The sequence below is a fragment of the Camellia sinensis genome, chromosome 10 (assembly GCF_055761805.1).
Source record: "Camellia sinensis isolate YWXY chromosome 10, ASM5576180v1, whole genome shotgun sequence".
Taxonomy (NCBI): Eukaryota; Viridiplantae; Streptophyta; class Magnoliopsida; order Ericales; family Theaceae; genus Camellia; species Camellia sinensis.
In genome coordinates, this window is record NC_138970.1 from 56,194,791 (window position 1) to 56,210,225 (window position 15,435).

The 15,435-nt window shown below is 31.6% G+C and overlaps 1 protein-coding gene across 5 annotated transcripts; it reads right to left on the minus strand.

The window, feature by feature from the left end:
- Window positions 1–1,170: 1,170 nt before the first annotated feature.
- Window positions 1,171–15,075, minus strand: LOC114257881 (transcription factor MYB3R-3). 5 transcript variants are annotated; one of them, XR_014342026.1, is made up of 11 exons: window positions 14,924–15,075; window positions 14,273–14,456; window positions 8,593–8,644; window positions 8,150–8,207; window positions 7,047–7,141; window positions 6,820–6,923; window positions 6,589–6,717; window positions 4,365–5,419; window positions 2,407–2,614; window positions 2,196–2,238; window positions 1,171–2,027 (listed from the first exon to the last, which is right to left on the minus strand). XR_014342026.1 is itself a non-coding variant. In XM_028197703.2 (9 exons), the coding sequence occupies exons 2-8, from the start codon at window positions 14,416–14,418 to the stop codon at window positions 4,375–4,377; spliced, it is 1,629 nt and encodes a 542-aa protein (XP_028053504.2). In that variant the 5' UTR covers window positions 14,419–14,456; window positions 14,924–15,075; the 3' UTR covers window positions 2,240–2,614; window positions 4,365–4,374. The 5 variants fall into 5 exon arrangements, 2 of the variants coding, with proteins under 2 accessions (XP_028053504.2, XP_028053505.2); XR_003627753.2 differs by lacking the exon at window positions 2,196–2,238 and having other exon boundaries at window positions 1,171–1,448; XR_014342027.1 differs by lacking the exon at window positions 2,196–2,238 and having other exon boundaries at window positions 1,171–1,448; window positions 14,273–14,435; window positions 14,924–15,063.
- Between the last annotated feature and the right edge of the window lie 360 nt (window positions 15,076–15,435).

The window sequence follows — 15,435 nt, forward strand, 5'->3', positions numbered from 1 at the left end:
TATAAAAATGCAAGTGTATGGTTGACTTGATTTTCGATCTTTGGTTGATCTAGGTGGCAAACATAAAAGGCATAAAAGTAAGCTTGAAATCTAACAGTGGATTTAGTGAAAAGGTAGTTAATTATGAAACAATTTCTCATTTTAGTATCTCTTCATTTCTTTCTCTAAAACAACTCTTGTTCACTTTTATTTCTTATTTTTCTTTATTAGCAGTGAGCCTGTACTATATGTGAAATAAAAATAATAAATTTAATCATAAATTTTTTCTAAAATAACTCCTATTCACTTTTATTTCTTGTGTTTAGTGATCCCGTACTATATGTGAAATAAAAATAATAAATTTAATCATAAATATTTTCTATAAAGGCCTAAGTAATTTATTATTTATGTTTAAACTTTATACATTCATTATGATTTATATAGAATTATAATCTTCTATATGTTGTTAAATGAAAATTTTAAAAGTTGATTGATATAATAAATTTCTTATTTTGCAAAAGGAAATGTTATATATGAATATGAACATTCAAAAGGAGTGCTCTTGCGTTTATATTTTGCTATATTAAGTTATAATTTCTGTGTAATGTAAGTGAATTTTCTGTTATAATAATTATCACTTTTAAAATGAAAATTCACTTGAAAAAGATTCAAATGCTTAATATAAGAGATGTATTTAGGTTAGAGAGATGTGTGCCACTGAATGCTTTCAAAAACTTTTAGTTGAATGTGAAATTTACATTAAATCTTAATGAAAAATTAATCCTTATTTTGTTTGAATAAAAAAAAACTAAGTTCTACTAATTACAAATTATAAATTTTTTTAGCACTACTAATTCATTACTTGAGTTCTATTTTTTTTTTTTTTTTTGGTCAAACAAATCTATCTATAATCAACTTCAAATTTTGGTGATTTTGACCACAGAAAATATAGTAAGCTATGTATTCACAGTTGTAATTTGATAATACAACTTGTTTGTTATCATTATGTTTACTAATGTTAAGCCTAATTGGATCTTATACTTAAAACTCAACATAATATACATATGACAGAGACAGTATGTTGGATTGAGTTTCCTTCCTTATAAGTTAATGTATAAATTAAGGGGAAAATTTTAAATAAATGTAAAGAACAAAAAAATAATTATAAAAACTAGAGGAATTAGAAAATAATTGCAAGAGAATGAAAACTTGTAAGATGATCATAGAACAATGAGAGAAATTATAAAATTAACAAAATACACTTATTTGTCTAATCCATCTTCCCCCTCCCTTCATTGCAACCCTAACTTACCCATTGTTGCCCAATCCCTTTCCTATCCTCCCGGTGCCGGTAGTCTCTTTCCCAATGCTGCTAGCCACTCCTTTACGCGTTCGTCTCCTTTATGCATTTCTTCCCGCAACCCTTTCCTCTTCAGATTGTGATTTGCATGATACTGATGACATTATTGCTTCACGACGACAAGAGAATCTATTAGCTGTTTTCGAGACCAATTCTTTCCTAGAGAGAGCAAGAAAGAGGGGACAGGTTGGTTGAATAACCCATTTTTTCCCAATTGTCGTTCCCTTCAAGTCGACCTCTCATTTTTTGTCAATGAAAACATGAATAAAATCCTCCTATGTGATTTTCCAATATACCTCATTCTAAATCTTATGATCTATAAACTATTTGAGCGAGTTATAGATTGCAGCCATGCAATGAAAACAAAAACATCAATGCCAAATTGATGGGTACTTTTTTGTTTTATTTATTTATTCTCACTATTTGCTCCAGCTTGTCACTAGTTTTTGTCTTTTTGGAGGTTGGGGCCTGTCTGATTTTTGTTGGTGACCCAACACTTACCAAAGCTAAAATACCTGAAACAACAGTTCATGGAATGGTTTTTCCCAACAAAAATGATTGGATTAACTAAGAAACCAAGTATAAAAAAGGAAAACTTTCACAACCAAGTGGGTGGAACAGACAGAAGATTCTTCAAACTATGAAAGTTCTTAGCACTAACATCCAGAACTTATCAGAATCCAGTTACCTTCAGATAAAAGGATCAAATCATGTGCACAAATTAGTACTTTGGCATCTCCAAAACATTCAAATCAGTTGCAGTATAAATTATTGAGGATTAATCAGAGAAAAGCAGTGGTCACTGAAGAAGAAAATAATAAATTTTGCATTCACTGCCAGAGAAAAATCACAATACCGAAAGAGATTGATAAGACCTTCAACAGCAAAACCTCCAAGTCCTTTTAGCAATCAGCCACCAACACAGAATATTATTAATATGAAGCAAAATCTCCCCAAGTTTGTTAAATAAATATGCAGGTAATTTCGGCTAAAATTAGCTGTTTAATTATGATCATGAACTTGGTGAGAAGACAATTAAACAAAGGTAATTAGAAAAAGAATTATACTTTTAATCGAGATGTTTTCTGAAGCCCTCCTTCACCTCTTGATGAGGGTTTCTGTACAGACCTGCTGTAATTTGAATTTCCTTTCACAAGTTAAATGGGACTATCCATCCTTATTCTTCACATACACAGATGACAAGAGTATGTACGGACATTAAGCTGCTTCTCAACAGAACCTAGCCAACTTCAAGGTGTATCTCCAACCATCATCCTAAATCAAAATAATAAATGTATAAATAAACAATCCATTAATTAATTAAAGCAATCAATTAAAATCATGGGAAAAATGCATGTCTTAGCTCTTTAATAAACCAATAGAAAAAATAAATGGCTTTATTGCAAAAAAATAAAAATAAAAATAAAAACAAGGTGAAAAAGAAAATGTAAGCACTTACAGATTTATTTATTAATGCTTTGGGCTATATGAACTCTAACAAACATTCAGGGTAAAACATGACTCTATTGACGTCCACTCTGTTAAAATGAATCAAGAAGATGATACATATATATATATATATATATATGTATGTATTAAAACACTAAAATAAAACATGATTGTGTTGAAGTCCAATCTGTTGTTAAAATGAATCAAGAAGATGATATCTATGTATTAAAACATCAAAATATTAATTACCAGAAGCAGTATACAAGATGGGACTACTCCTTGCTCTTTGCTTTATTGTTGCCCTACAGGGACTACTCCTTCCAAATTCAAAATGGCAATTAATGCTGTAAAATTCAAAAGATTTTATATTCTTCACAGGAATCAGGTTCTCTACAAAAAGTGAGAGTTGGGGGAAGGCTGTCTACCTAATTCTTCTCCTAGATGCGAGTCCTGTCTATGACCCATTTTATTAGAGATAAAAAAAACTACATGGGCCTTGTTAAAAACTACATGGGCCTTGTTAACGAATGTAGTAAGGACATTGGTTAACAAAGCCTAAATAGTTAAACATTCTCTAGGACATGAGCTATAATAAAGAACCTACAACCATTTCAAGCTTCTTAACAAATTTCTCTTAGGCACTTGTTAACAAAATCCCATATATATTAATGAAATGCCTACTTAACAAAAATCAAAGTACACTAAAATGGAGAACACTAAGGCTGTGTTTGGATCATGAATTTGGGTAGGAATTTAGAAAAGGAAAAGGGAAATCTTGGTGAAATTTGAATGAAATATAACTACATTTCACACATTTTCCCTTTCCCTTTCCCTTTCCAAATGCCTACCCAAATCAATGATCCAAACACAGCCTAAATCAATTGAACAATTTTATCAGCATCAGAAGACCTATAACATTTCTGATAATAAATAAATAAATAAATAAGACCTATAACATTAAGGATTATTTGGTCAAGGTTGATAACAGGAATGCGACATACATAGATCTAAAATTGAACCTTAGATTAAGATTGATTTACTTAGGCCACTTTGTTACATCTCTTTGGTAGTCCAATACAAGGCAATAAGACATAAAATGATGAGTCTTTTTTTTTTTTTATCACAAAGATGAAAATAATTGTTTACCATTCAAATTTTATCAAAATTCTCCATGAGCACCATAAAAAATCATCTTGTGGTTCTATTTGGGGTTACAAGACCAAACTCTGCTCTTTAAAAAAACCCTGCTCACACTGAATTAAGTGAACTTCAACATGTGTCCATGTGTTTATGTGCAACATATTTATGATCAGACATGATTAAGAATATAAAATCAAGACAACTTACTGACCCAAATGTTACAACAGTTATTCATTTTTTGACTCAGCAATTAAAAGATATCATCAAACAAACTTAGTACTAAAATTGCTAACTTTGGTTGGACAAATCAGACAATAATTTCCTACTTTAGTTCTCATGCAAATCAACATAGAGCAGAAATCAAAGTCATGAGATCAGAGGAAATGCATAAAGAAGCTACTCCAACCAACAAAAGTAACATCAAGAATGCACTTACGGTTTAATGTTCAAGAGGAACAATCTTCAGTTACAGGAGGATTTCCTTTCACAATTGAATCCACAGATTTGTTATCACCATCTTGGTGCTCTTTGTCAAAGTCAAACTCAAGTTGCTTTTCCACAGACTTGAAAACAACTGTTCGTTTGGATCTTAACCGATAAGGTGGAGATGCATTAAATGCCTTGCCATTAAATAACTCAGTGATGCCATTACCAAGATAAGCAGGACGACTTCCATGCAAACTTCCATCTTGCAACCCAGATGTATTTGTTGTTTGCTCTTGTCCATCAGAAGTATGAACTCCGTCTTGAATTACTTCCCCATCAGCCTTCCCAAGTTTATTTGATGGCAGAGGTGTTTCTTGAGTCTTTCTCTTCCGTAATATGGAAGGAGTATTGGGAAAACTCTTGGCGGCAATTTTCAATATGGATTCCGGACTCTGGCTAAAGAAATAACCCTTCACACGAGGTGGAGTGAAGAAGTTAACAGGCGATGTAATTGGACTAGAGTAAGACTCTTGCTGCATCCATGACATATTCAGAAGATCTGAATCTAATGGTACAAAACTTTCTAATTGTGGTGGCTGATAGTGCAATGAACCATATGTTGGAATTTCTAATTGTGGTGTGTCTTGATAAATATCATCATTAGTTCTACACCTCTCAAACTTTTGCACTAAATTTGAATAACTACTTCTAAGATCTATATCTGATGACTTTGGATAGCATTTTACGACTTCAGAATCAACAGATTCATTTGCGGGAACACTTGAGGAAGCACCCATATCTTGAAATGGGGTTAAAGACTCCGGATCTTTGCTATCATCTTCTATTTTACAAACATCTGTAGTTCCTGATGAAGTCTGGGTAGTTGACTCTGATCCTTTATTTGTACATTCAAGCAGAATTCCAGTTGGAGCAGTTCCATTTGTGTCTTTCACACCATTTTGAATCGCATTTTTTGCAACTGGTGGAAGGTTCCCGGTAGTCAAGTAGAAATCTAACTTCTTCTTTAAGGAACTATTCCAATGATTCTTGATTGCATTATCAGTCCTGCAAAAACAAAATTTGTCATGAGCAAGGGTTGCGCAAGATAATATGTCATGCCACTTCACAAGGCTTTCCAAACGAATTCAGTGCTCTCCTGCTTCTTTAGTTGAAGTCGAGGCAAGCCAAAGATGGCCTTTTGTTATCCTTCCCATCTTCTAAATTGCCTATTAAGACTTCAATTTCATTGTGAGGACCATGTTTTCAATGATGTTTAGTGTCTTCTAAAACTATTGAAAACAAAATAAAATGATTTAATTTTCATGGAATATCCATAGGCATGTCTTCTTCACAATTAAAGCAGATCATTACTGTACTATCCCTCATGTTAAGAGTATGATTAATTAGATTGGTCAAATGATGTAGAATGATATCATTACATCCCCATTATACATCCAAATGTTGTCTTTATTTAAAGGTTGTACCAACGCACAAATCTCCTGCTTACAACATTAATAAAAGGTTGTATCCAGTGCACAAGGCTCCAGCTTATAGCAGGATCTGTGAGAGGTAGTAGGTGGGCCGCCTTCCCCCATTTTTTGTGGAAAGGCTAATTCCCATAACTTGAACCCACACCACAAGGCTAAAAGTGGATAGCACTTGCCATCATGCCAAGTCACAATCTATAAATGTCCTCTTTGTTAATCAAAGCATAATAATAGTATGTTACTCCACATATGTAGAAAACTAAATTAGATTAGGTTGGTGTGATAGTAACGTGTATTAAAATTCCATGTCATAGTATAGGAAAGATATTCAAATGCAACTTGGGACACAATTAATGGGTATTGGATGCTTGGTTGCGAGAAACTAGCGCATGCAAAAGATCAAGGTGAATAGGGAGTAAGTTTGCACTTCATTCAATTTTTTGGTTATCGGCAATTGTCAAGAAAACAGTAAGTTTATATTTTGAAGTCAGTCCTATTGCGTACGAAAGTCACCAAACGCATAGAGAACTTTCCTCAAAATCTATTTGTTATTGTATTCCTATTGTTCAAACAAATATAGGCTTTAGAACTCTACGACATTAGAAGTTCTTGAACTATTTTTTTCTTTTTGCAAGAGATCCCCTAAGAAACAGAAGCCAGCTAACTGAGAGCCAGACAGCATGTCTCTCCAAGTTCTGAAGATAGTGATTTCTATACGGTCTAAACAATGTATAGTAGATGATTTACCTTCCAGGTAGAACCTTAGCTATTTCAGCCCATTTGTTCCCATGTCTATGATGGGCTTTCATGAGAGCTAGTTCCTCCTCCACCGTCCAAGCATCCTTTTTTATACATGGATTAAGATGATTGTGCCATCTGAAAATATACAATGTTCAATAGTTCTGCCACCATACTTAAACTACAATTAATTACAATAAATTGGATGCAAATAATGATAATTATTGCACATAATATTACCTCTCACGGCATTGTTTCCCAATACGGCCTCGCAAAGACTTTGCTATGACAGACCATTTTGTAGGCCCATATTTTGATACCAGTTCAATGATTTTATCGTCCTCCTATGAACAAAACAGCAAGCAAACATTTTTAAAATTATTTCTCAAAATTAAAATGTTTCAGACAACTGCAAAACCAGTGGAAAAGCAGATGTCATGAAAGAGAGGAAGAAGCGAGGTGCCAACCTCCTGTGTCCAAGGCCCCTTAACAAGTTCAGGATTGAGAACCTTCTGCCATCGATGTAGACATTGGACTTCTGATCTATCAGGAAAGAATTCAGCTGCACAGAAATCAATATTTAGTATAAGCCCACCTTCCAGTACAAATCATAAATTTGAAACGATAATTGTCTCAGCAAAAAACTAAATGTCACATTCATGATAAATTTAAATTGTTAGCTCTATAATGCCTCAAACTCTAATAATTTTTTCAGATAACAAAATGAATATAGCTAAATATAAAAGTCATAAAAAGGTTAAGGACCACTGGTGATCTTAAACAATGCAAAGAACAATCTTATGCTCTGCACTTTTTGATGTGCTCACAGTGGTAGCCAGTAACTTGATGTGTACGCTTGCGACTTACGTTTGAAATGGGATAAAACAGCTTAAGCACTCTCTTTAGTCCTTTCAGATAAAATTAATCTTCCCAACTTCTTACTTACTTTAGACAATGTTAAAGGTAGGTTCACAAAATAATTATGTTGAGTTATTAACTTAGAACAATTTAACAACTCTTCAGATGCTTCTGCATGATATTTAACTGATTTGCCCACACCATTTCTGTTTCTACAGTACTGTTTGTGAAACTCTTCTCCAAGGGTCACTTCAAGTCCCACTAGAATGGTGCCAGCTACATAACAGATGTCAGTCATATGGAATGGTATAGCTAGCATACATTCAGTTTCTTAATTTATTCACAACAAAATTTTGCTATAGCAAATTGTCGAGACTATATCATATAGCATCAACCTTCTTGTTACTTAAATGAATTACACTTATATGGGATTGGGTCCTATATAATTGTTGAAAAAATAAAAATTCTAATGGTATTTAATATAGGACCAATCCCATACAAGTGTTATTCATTTTATCGGCTAAATTTTGAATTTTGACAGGAAGGTCCATGAAGAGGGGCACATGAACACAAAAAAAATAATAATAATAAAAAAATTGTAAAATCACAACATCCAATCAAAGTGCATGCTTTAACTACAACTAGCCACGGCAGGGTAAATTCAACAGTTAATAAACAGCTACTGAAGGAACCACAGAGGGAAGAGAGGAACCTATTTTCTTCCAACATTTCCCCTTGAAAACTCCAACAGCTCTTTTTAGTGTATCATCCTATGAAAATTGAACAGGTTGTTACTAAATCAAGGCTATGATCCACAAAATAGTAATAAGAACATAATTAACATCTAGCAGAGAGAACAATGATTAAAGAAAAGCACTAATACAAGCGAGCAATAACCTTGAGAACCTGTGATGGTTCTAAAGCTGGCAGATGCATGCATACCTTTAATGTGTGTTGCTTCTAAAATTAGATGCACACATACATGAAAGGTAAAACCAGAAGTTTTCATAAACCAAACACATTTCATATTTTCCAATTGTATGCCAGAAGAACTAAACTGGAATTATCAGACCCTTTACAAATGAATAAACATAACCATAAGCTTCCAGCTGGTCTGTAATTCAACTGTGCTTATGTGTTAGAAAAACTGCTTACCTCGTCTGGAGTCCAACCCCCCTTTGCACGCCTAATAGGGCCCGAGGTCCTCCTACAAAATCAGTTCACATTATTACTTCTAATAGCTAGAACAATGCTCACAAGAATTGTAAGAAATTTAAATAGTCATAACTCATAAGTTATTTTTACCACCATATATTCATTTTCCCATACAAGAGGCATTGATTTTATGCAAAAACCAATTTATGGCAGGGGAAAAAAGGTTATAAAATTTTATTTGCTTCCATAAAACAGCTGAGATAGGTTGTTTCACAATGAACTGCATTGAAATATAAGTGGAAAAGCAAAGACTACAAGTTTCATTTAAAGAAAAATTGTTTTGAAGAAAACATACAGGGAAATAAGTAAAATATACCAAATTAGTCATCATTGTTTATCTGTACTAACGAAAATTGCAATGACTGATAGTGGCAATACACACACACACACACCAAAAAAAAAAAATAATAATAAAAAAATAATAAAATCTATACAAATAATAAAAAGAAGGAGATTGAAGGATGAAATCCATAAAATGCAGCAATATATCTCCAATTTCTCTAAGAAATAGCAGGCAAATAAAGAAGTAGAGAGAAGAGTAGAAAAATCCAAGGTTGCACAAAAGTTTATCATCATAAGCATAGCTTGCAGAAATTTCACTTCGTTTATTATTTTAGTTGTACTAGTGCCAAAGAAATAACTTCTTCGTGTTATTATATTATTTGCACTTAATGGACTTTTCAAAAAGCCTGCACTTGCTATCTATGGTACTTTGTTTGGTTATAACTCATAATTGTCCAATGCCACACGAGTAAACCAATATTGAATCTTTTGTACTTGTTCATTGACTTGAAAGAACTATTTGACATTACTTTGATGACTAGTTCACATTTGCTTTTCTTCTTTAATTCCAAACAGCACCCCCCGGTGTAGACGGAAGTGGCATGAAACACGTCCAATAAAACAATTTTTGGCTTGACTTCACCCATTAATTGATTTTCTTTATATATAATATCATGTCCAAATTTTCTCCACTACAATAGCATTTCCAAAATGTTTCCATTTTTCAGCCAACCAAAACGACATACCAAGCTGAAGTTTCTCATTTGAGGCAAATAATAAATTTGGAAACTTTGTCTATGAGAAACTATCATAGGCCAACTGCTAGTTGGTGGAGCATGATGAGAGTAATAGGAGATGTACAAGTGGGAGAGTCAGATTATAAAAGATATCTTTCTTGCTGGAGTATCTCCCTAATCTGAATACTAGGCTTGTATATTAAATTGTATGCATGCATCTATGTATATGATAGATACAGAGATTGGTTCACTATGTGTAAGTGTGAAGTGGAAGTGGTGTTTAAAGCGAGGAGAAGGTACACATAGTCAATTTATAGGTTTGTATATTAAATTGTTTGCATGCATTTTTCTATATCTATGATAGATATAAATATGACTTGCTAAGTTTAGAGCACCATGTGAAGTGAAGGTGGCGTTAAAGGCAAGGAGCAGAGATCCTGCCTAAGCAATATGCCCTTGGATAAATAAGGGCAATGATTTCTGAGGAACTATCACACAATCGGTAACCAATAAAGACAGAAACAATGTATAGATATATTATATCAAAACTACTGAAAGCCTGAAATACACTACACAAGTCAATCTAACAATTGCCAATATAGAAGGTGCATATCAAAGTTAACTGGAAAAAAAAAAAAAAAAACACTAAGGTTTCTACTTTCTACACCATAAATTTTTTTAGGTTTTTCATCCTTTAAAAATAAAAATGAAATAATTATGACCTTGCCTTCATTTTTCAAAATGTGAGCCACTTCATCATAATTTCAGTGATCATTATATAGTAGCGTTACTCTAGTCTCCCTTTTTTTTTTTTTTTTTGCCCTTTTGATAAGCAATTTGATTCCTTATGTTCAAATAAGTATGGCCTTCACGTTTTCTTTTCTTCTTCAAAAATTCCAATTCCCATATATGTTATAGTTGCAACATTACAATACTCCTTTCCTAATCCAGAACCTTTCTAATTTGAACTGTGTTGGCTTCTTAACTATTTAACTCTGTAGTCAGGGACATACATGTTCATGAAGAAAACAGCTTTACCTGGCTAGGTGTCATTCTTCAAACATCAAATCCTAATCTTACTATTTCATATATGTAATTCTCAAACATACTAAAATTTTAATCAATGAATAATCAAAGGTCCTCACTATTTTTCTTTATTATTTTATGTGTTTTCAGCTGTGTACGTATTTTGCACACTTGTGACTACAAGTTCGGTGTATAATAAAAACAATAATTTCTTCATCCTCTCTTATATCTAATAATTGTACCATCCAACACTTTTGACAAAACATGATAGAAACATTTCCAGTAAATTCTCGTGTTTTTATCTTGGGGAATCAAAACAGAATACTGAGTGAATTTAAATTTGAACCAATACATTGTTTTTTTATTTCTAGAGATTGGTATGTTGTATGTGACTTGTCATTTTCCTATTTTATTTTTATTTTTAATGGATTTCTTGTCCTCCTAAACCCTTATGCACTCTTTTTAAATTTTCTGTCAATTAATAAATCAATTTGTTGCTTTTCAAAATAAAAAAATGTAACCAAGACATGTTCCATTCCTTAGGATTCTTAACAATGTTCAACTAGTAGTAAAAATAAAGCAATGAGAAAATCAATACATCTAGTTCTAGGAAGCATAGATACGAGATACGGATACGACATGATACGGATACGGTGATACGACAAAATCTAAAAAAATAGGATACCGGTACGGCTAGGATATGTTTGTGAAAAATATATTTTTTAAAATTATTAATAGTGAGTTACACATAAACTAAAGAATGTTGAGAAACCACAATGTAATTTTATAATGCAAAATACTAACCTTCAAGAATTTTGTATTAATTTAAGCTAGTAACTTGTTTACTTTTTAAATTTTTAATAGGTCTTGCAAATATTTCATTTCAATATCGAGTTTAATATATTTATATTACAATAATAGAACAATTCACAAATTATCCCTATGCCTTTTCCTTTGACACTAGTGAAAAATATTGTATTCAAGTTTACTTGCTTATTTATTTATTGATATTTAATTTTACCATTGTTATATTCTCTTGTTAATTCTTACTTTCTATGTAGTTATAAGGGACAAGCATGAAATAATTAGGATACATCAATTTGATAAATTCTATTATTTAACTTACTATGCTCTTCTTATCAAAGAACTTAACAAAGTATTAGCAAAATATTCTTATATTTATACTTGCAATTATATTATATTATATTATATTACTATGCAAGAAATGTTACAACTCTAATTTCATAAAACAAGTAAACATGACTTGGAGTATCCGATACTTCAAAATTAAGTATCCGATACTCCAAAATTAATGAAAAAATAATTAAGAAGTATCCGATACTTTTAATAAGTATCCAATACGTATCCGCGAGTATTCAAGGAGTATTCACCATGCTTGGTTGTGTTTTTTCAAAACCACTTTTCAGAAAATTCTACTTTCTTGTTTTTCGTATTTTTTTGTTTTTACTGAATTTTTTTAATATTTTAAGCAATTTTTTTTACTTTTTAGACATACCTAACATAAATATACCTAAAAAATAAAATTTTGTGAAAAAATCCTTTTAAAAATTCACTAAATACAAAAAATACAAAAAAAAAAAAAACGAGAATTCAGTACATTTTTTGTATTTTTGTGTATTTATTAAAATTTTAAAATATTTTTTCACAAATTTTTTACTTTTTAGATACATCTAAGTAAGGTGCATCTAAAAAAGTAAAACAAATATTTAAAATTTTAAAAATATTCACTAAAAACAAAAAAATACGAAAACCAAAAAACTGAGTTTTCAAAAAACTTAATTCAAAAAACTCAAACCAAACACACTAATTAGTATCCGATACAGGTATGATACAGATACATCACCCTATTTGAAGTATCCGTGCTTCATAGATCTAGTTACTAGGATAAAAGAAATCTCAATTTAGAAACACTAAACTCTGGGCTTGTACAAGTTCAGTTACCATGTTTATACATGGTTTGACATTAAAACCCAAATCAGGGACAAGTTTTATCATGCAACTAATGTTAAATCCATGTACCACTATTAAATTTGAAAGAGATTACTAGTAAACCCAGGCTATAGTGATCATGTGCTCCATTTACGCAAATTATTTTTAACTTGGGAAAATTTGAACAAATGCATCTACAACGGATCTCAAGTAAATTCAAACCTTATCTTCAAATTTTAAAACATTAACCTAATTGTAAGCAAGAGTCTTGTGCATTAGATGCAATCTCTAGGTTACCACCTCTATCCATACCTATTAGCATGTACCATTAATTTATATCACCAGGTAGTTCTAAGATGTGATCACAAAAAATCATCATTAAATGTCACTTACTTCACATCTAGATAGATTTTAGGGGAGACCAACTGCGAGCCATGTCGTTAGGCCCAGTTTCAGTTCGACTCGTCTAAGTAGATTTTAGGGTAAACCACCTTTCAGCCATGTGGTTAAGTCCATTTTCACTTTGATTAACTGTATTTTAAAATGTGACACTTAAAGCCCCTATGATACAGGCCAAGAGGTGAAATTTTTAATTTTTCTATAAAAGTAACAAATACACACAGAAAAGAATGTTTTTTGGTTAAAATTATTTCCTCACCAAATTTAACACCAAAATAAAAGGAAAAAACAAAGATATGGAAAGGAAAGAAAAAAAAAAAAAAAAAAAAAAAAAATCTAAAAGAGCCTTAACACCATTGTAACATTTTAATTTGGTGAGAATATGATTGAAAACAAAAGCATCTAAATGAAAGGAAAAATAATACTTTCTCATCAAACTAAAACGTCCAAATGAAAGAAGAAAAAAAAAAAAATTTAAAAATGGAAATAAGAAAGTTTAGAATGATATAAACATCATTTTGACGTAATTTTTTTAGTTGAAATATTAAATCATGGTGTGTATCCATTATCTGTAGCTAAAAACCTAACAATTTCACGTTGATTCATACCACAGACCATGTAAGTACTGCATTTTGAAATATAGAGAGTCAAAATAACCACAAGGGAGCACAAAGTAATTTACCCTAGATTTCAAGTTCCAAATCACTTCCTAATATGTTTGTAGCTTCCATGAATTCCTCCGCTCAAATGCATTTTAAAACATTTGTTGAAACATTTATGCTTTCCCCTAAGACTAAAATTTACCTCAATAAGAAGGTTCAGAATTATGGAACAACATATAACCTTCCATTTGAGTTTGAGGGCCTCTACTCACCCTTCCCAGCATATGTAATTCTGCAGGATAATTTGTATAACAACCATTTGCAAAAAATTATTGGGCTTATTATGAATTTAAATCTCAAACACAATAAAATCCCCTTCCAGCTCGCAACCTTACTTTTGATGTCTACCAATCGCACCATATGTAAATTAATTTTGATAGTCAAGAATATATTATATTAATATCTAATAGAAAAGTTCAGTTGGACCAAACAACGCAATTCAGTATTTCAGATACAATTGCACTTGTGCCCAAAGTTCAATTAAAAGATTTGATGCTGAATTCAAAGAACATACTAAAAAAGCTACAACAAAAATGTACAAACATAGAAGCTCAATAAAAGTACCCATGGGACGGCGAGGTAGTAGCGGGGCTGCATATTCCTGGTGACTTGAGTGTAACACTGCCACTACCTTCAGAAACAGAAGAGCTCAATGCAACAGTTGATTGTTTGTTCTCAAGACAAGGCTCTTCTATTTTCACTTCAGCCATCTCCTTCTGACCATCAACTTCGAAAACCCAACAGCAGCCTAATCAAAATTGAATACCCAAAAACCAAAATTCACCCCCATAAATTGTAACCAAAAGTATATGTATGGAGAAGATTTTTCATAAGTGGATTTTACTAGCAAATTTTGTAAAATCTTGTCTATGCTGAATTCCATAAACAAAGACCTAACCAGTATAACCCCTACAATTAAAAAACCCTAGTCACAACCAATAGTTCTAAATCTCCATCACCAACAATTAAATCAAACTAAACCCAGATCCTGGAACTAATAATCAGATCAAAGCACAATTAGAGAGAGAGAGAAAAAAAAAAGAAGCATTTATTACTACAATAATTACATGGCTTTGGTACAAAAAATAAATCAATCAAAATCAAACGAATCAGAGACGGTTCAATTAACGAAAAAAGATGTCAAATTAAGAAAAAAAGATCGGTTATTGAAAACAGAACAATAAAATTGTTATTGTTTTGAAGTAAATAAGCTACCTCTGCTTGCAGAGTAGTGTCGGGAATCGAACTCGAGCTCATCGAGTGCTCATCAGCACCTTGAAGCCTAAGAAACGTCTCAGAGAGAGAGAGACAGAAAATTGCCCGTTGAAAGCCAAAAGAGATATTATAAATGTGCGAGATTTATATCTAACGAATAGGGCCGCCGACGTCTCCGTTTGGTGCCGTTAAAGGAGTCTATGACCTGTGGTTAGTGCCGTGTAAAATATCGTTTAATTTATTAAAATTATATTGATCTATCTATTAATCATTAATTACATTTTGAAATTTATAATTCATCTTCAAAGATTGTTCTATTATAGTTAATATATATATCTCTCTAATAAAATATTAAAGTAAATACGAGTGTGAAAAATATTTAAAATATAAAATTTATTATAAATTAATAATTATATATATATAATATTATGTAAAATTAATTTATATTTTATATATATATATAATATTATATTAATTAGTATTATATATTATATAAATCCTTGATAAATATT

Excerpts from the sequence above, each read along its gene's own strand:
- LOC114257881 (XM_028197703.2), bottom strand. The coding sequence starts at position 14,418 with ATGGCTGAAGTGAAAATAGAAGAGCCTTGTCTTGAGAACAAACAATCA. Across the intron at positions 7,142-8,149 it reads GAAATGTTGGAAGAAAATAG|CTGAATTCTTTCCTGATAGA; the intron begins GTTCCTCTCTTC and ends ATTTCTGTGCAG. Across the intron at positions 5,420-6,588 it reads GCTAAGGTTCTACCTGGAAG|GACTGATAATGCAATCAAGA; the intron begins GTAAATCATCTA and ends TTGTTTTTGCAG.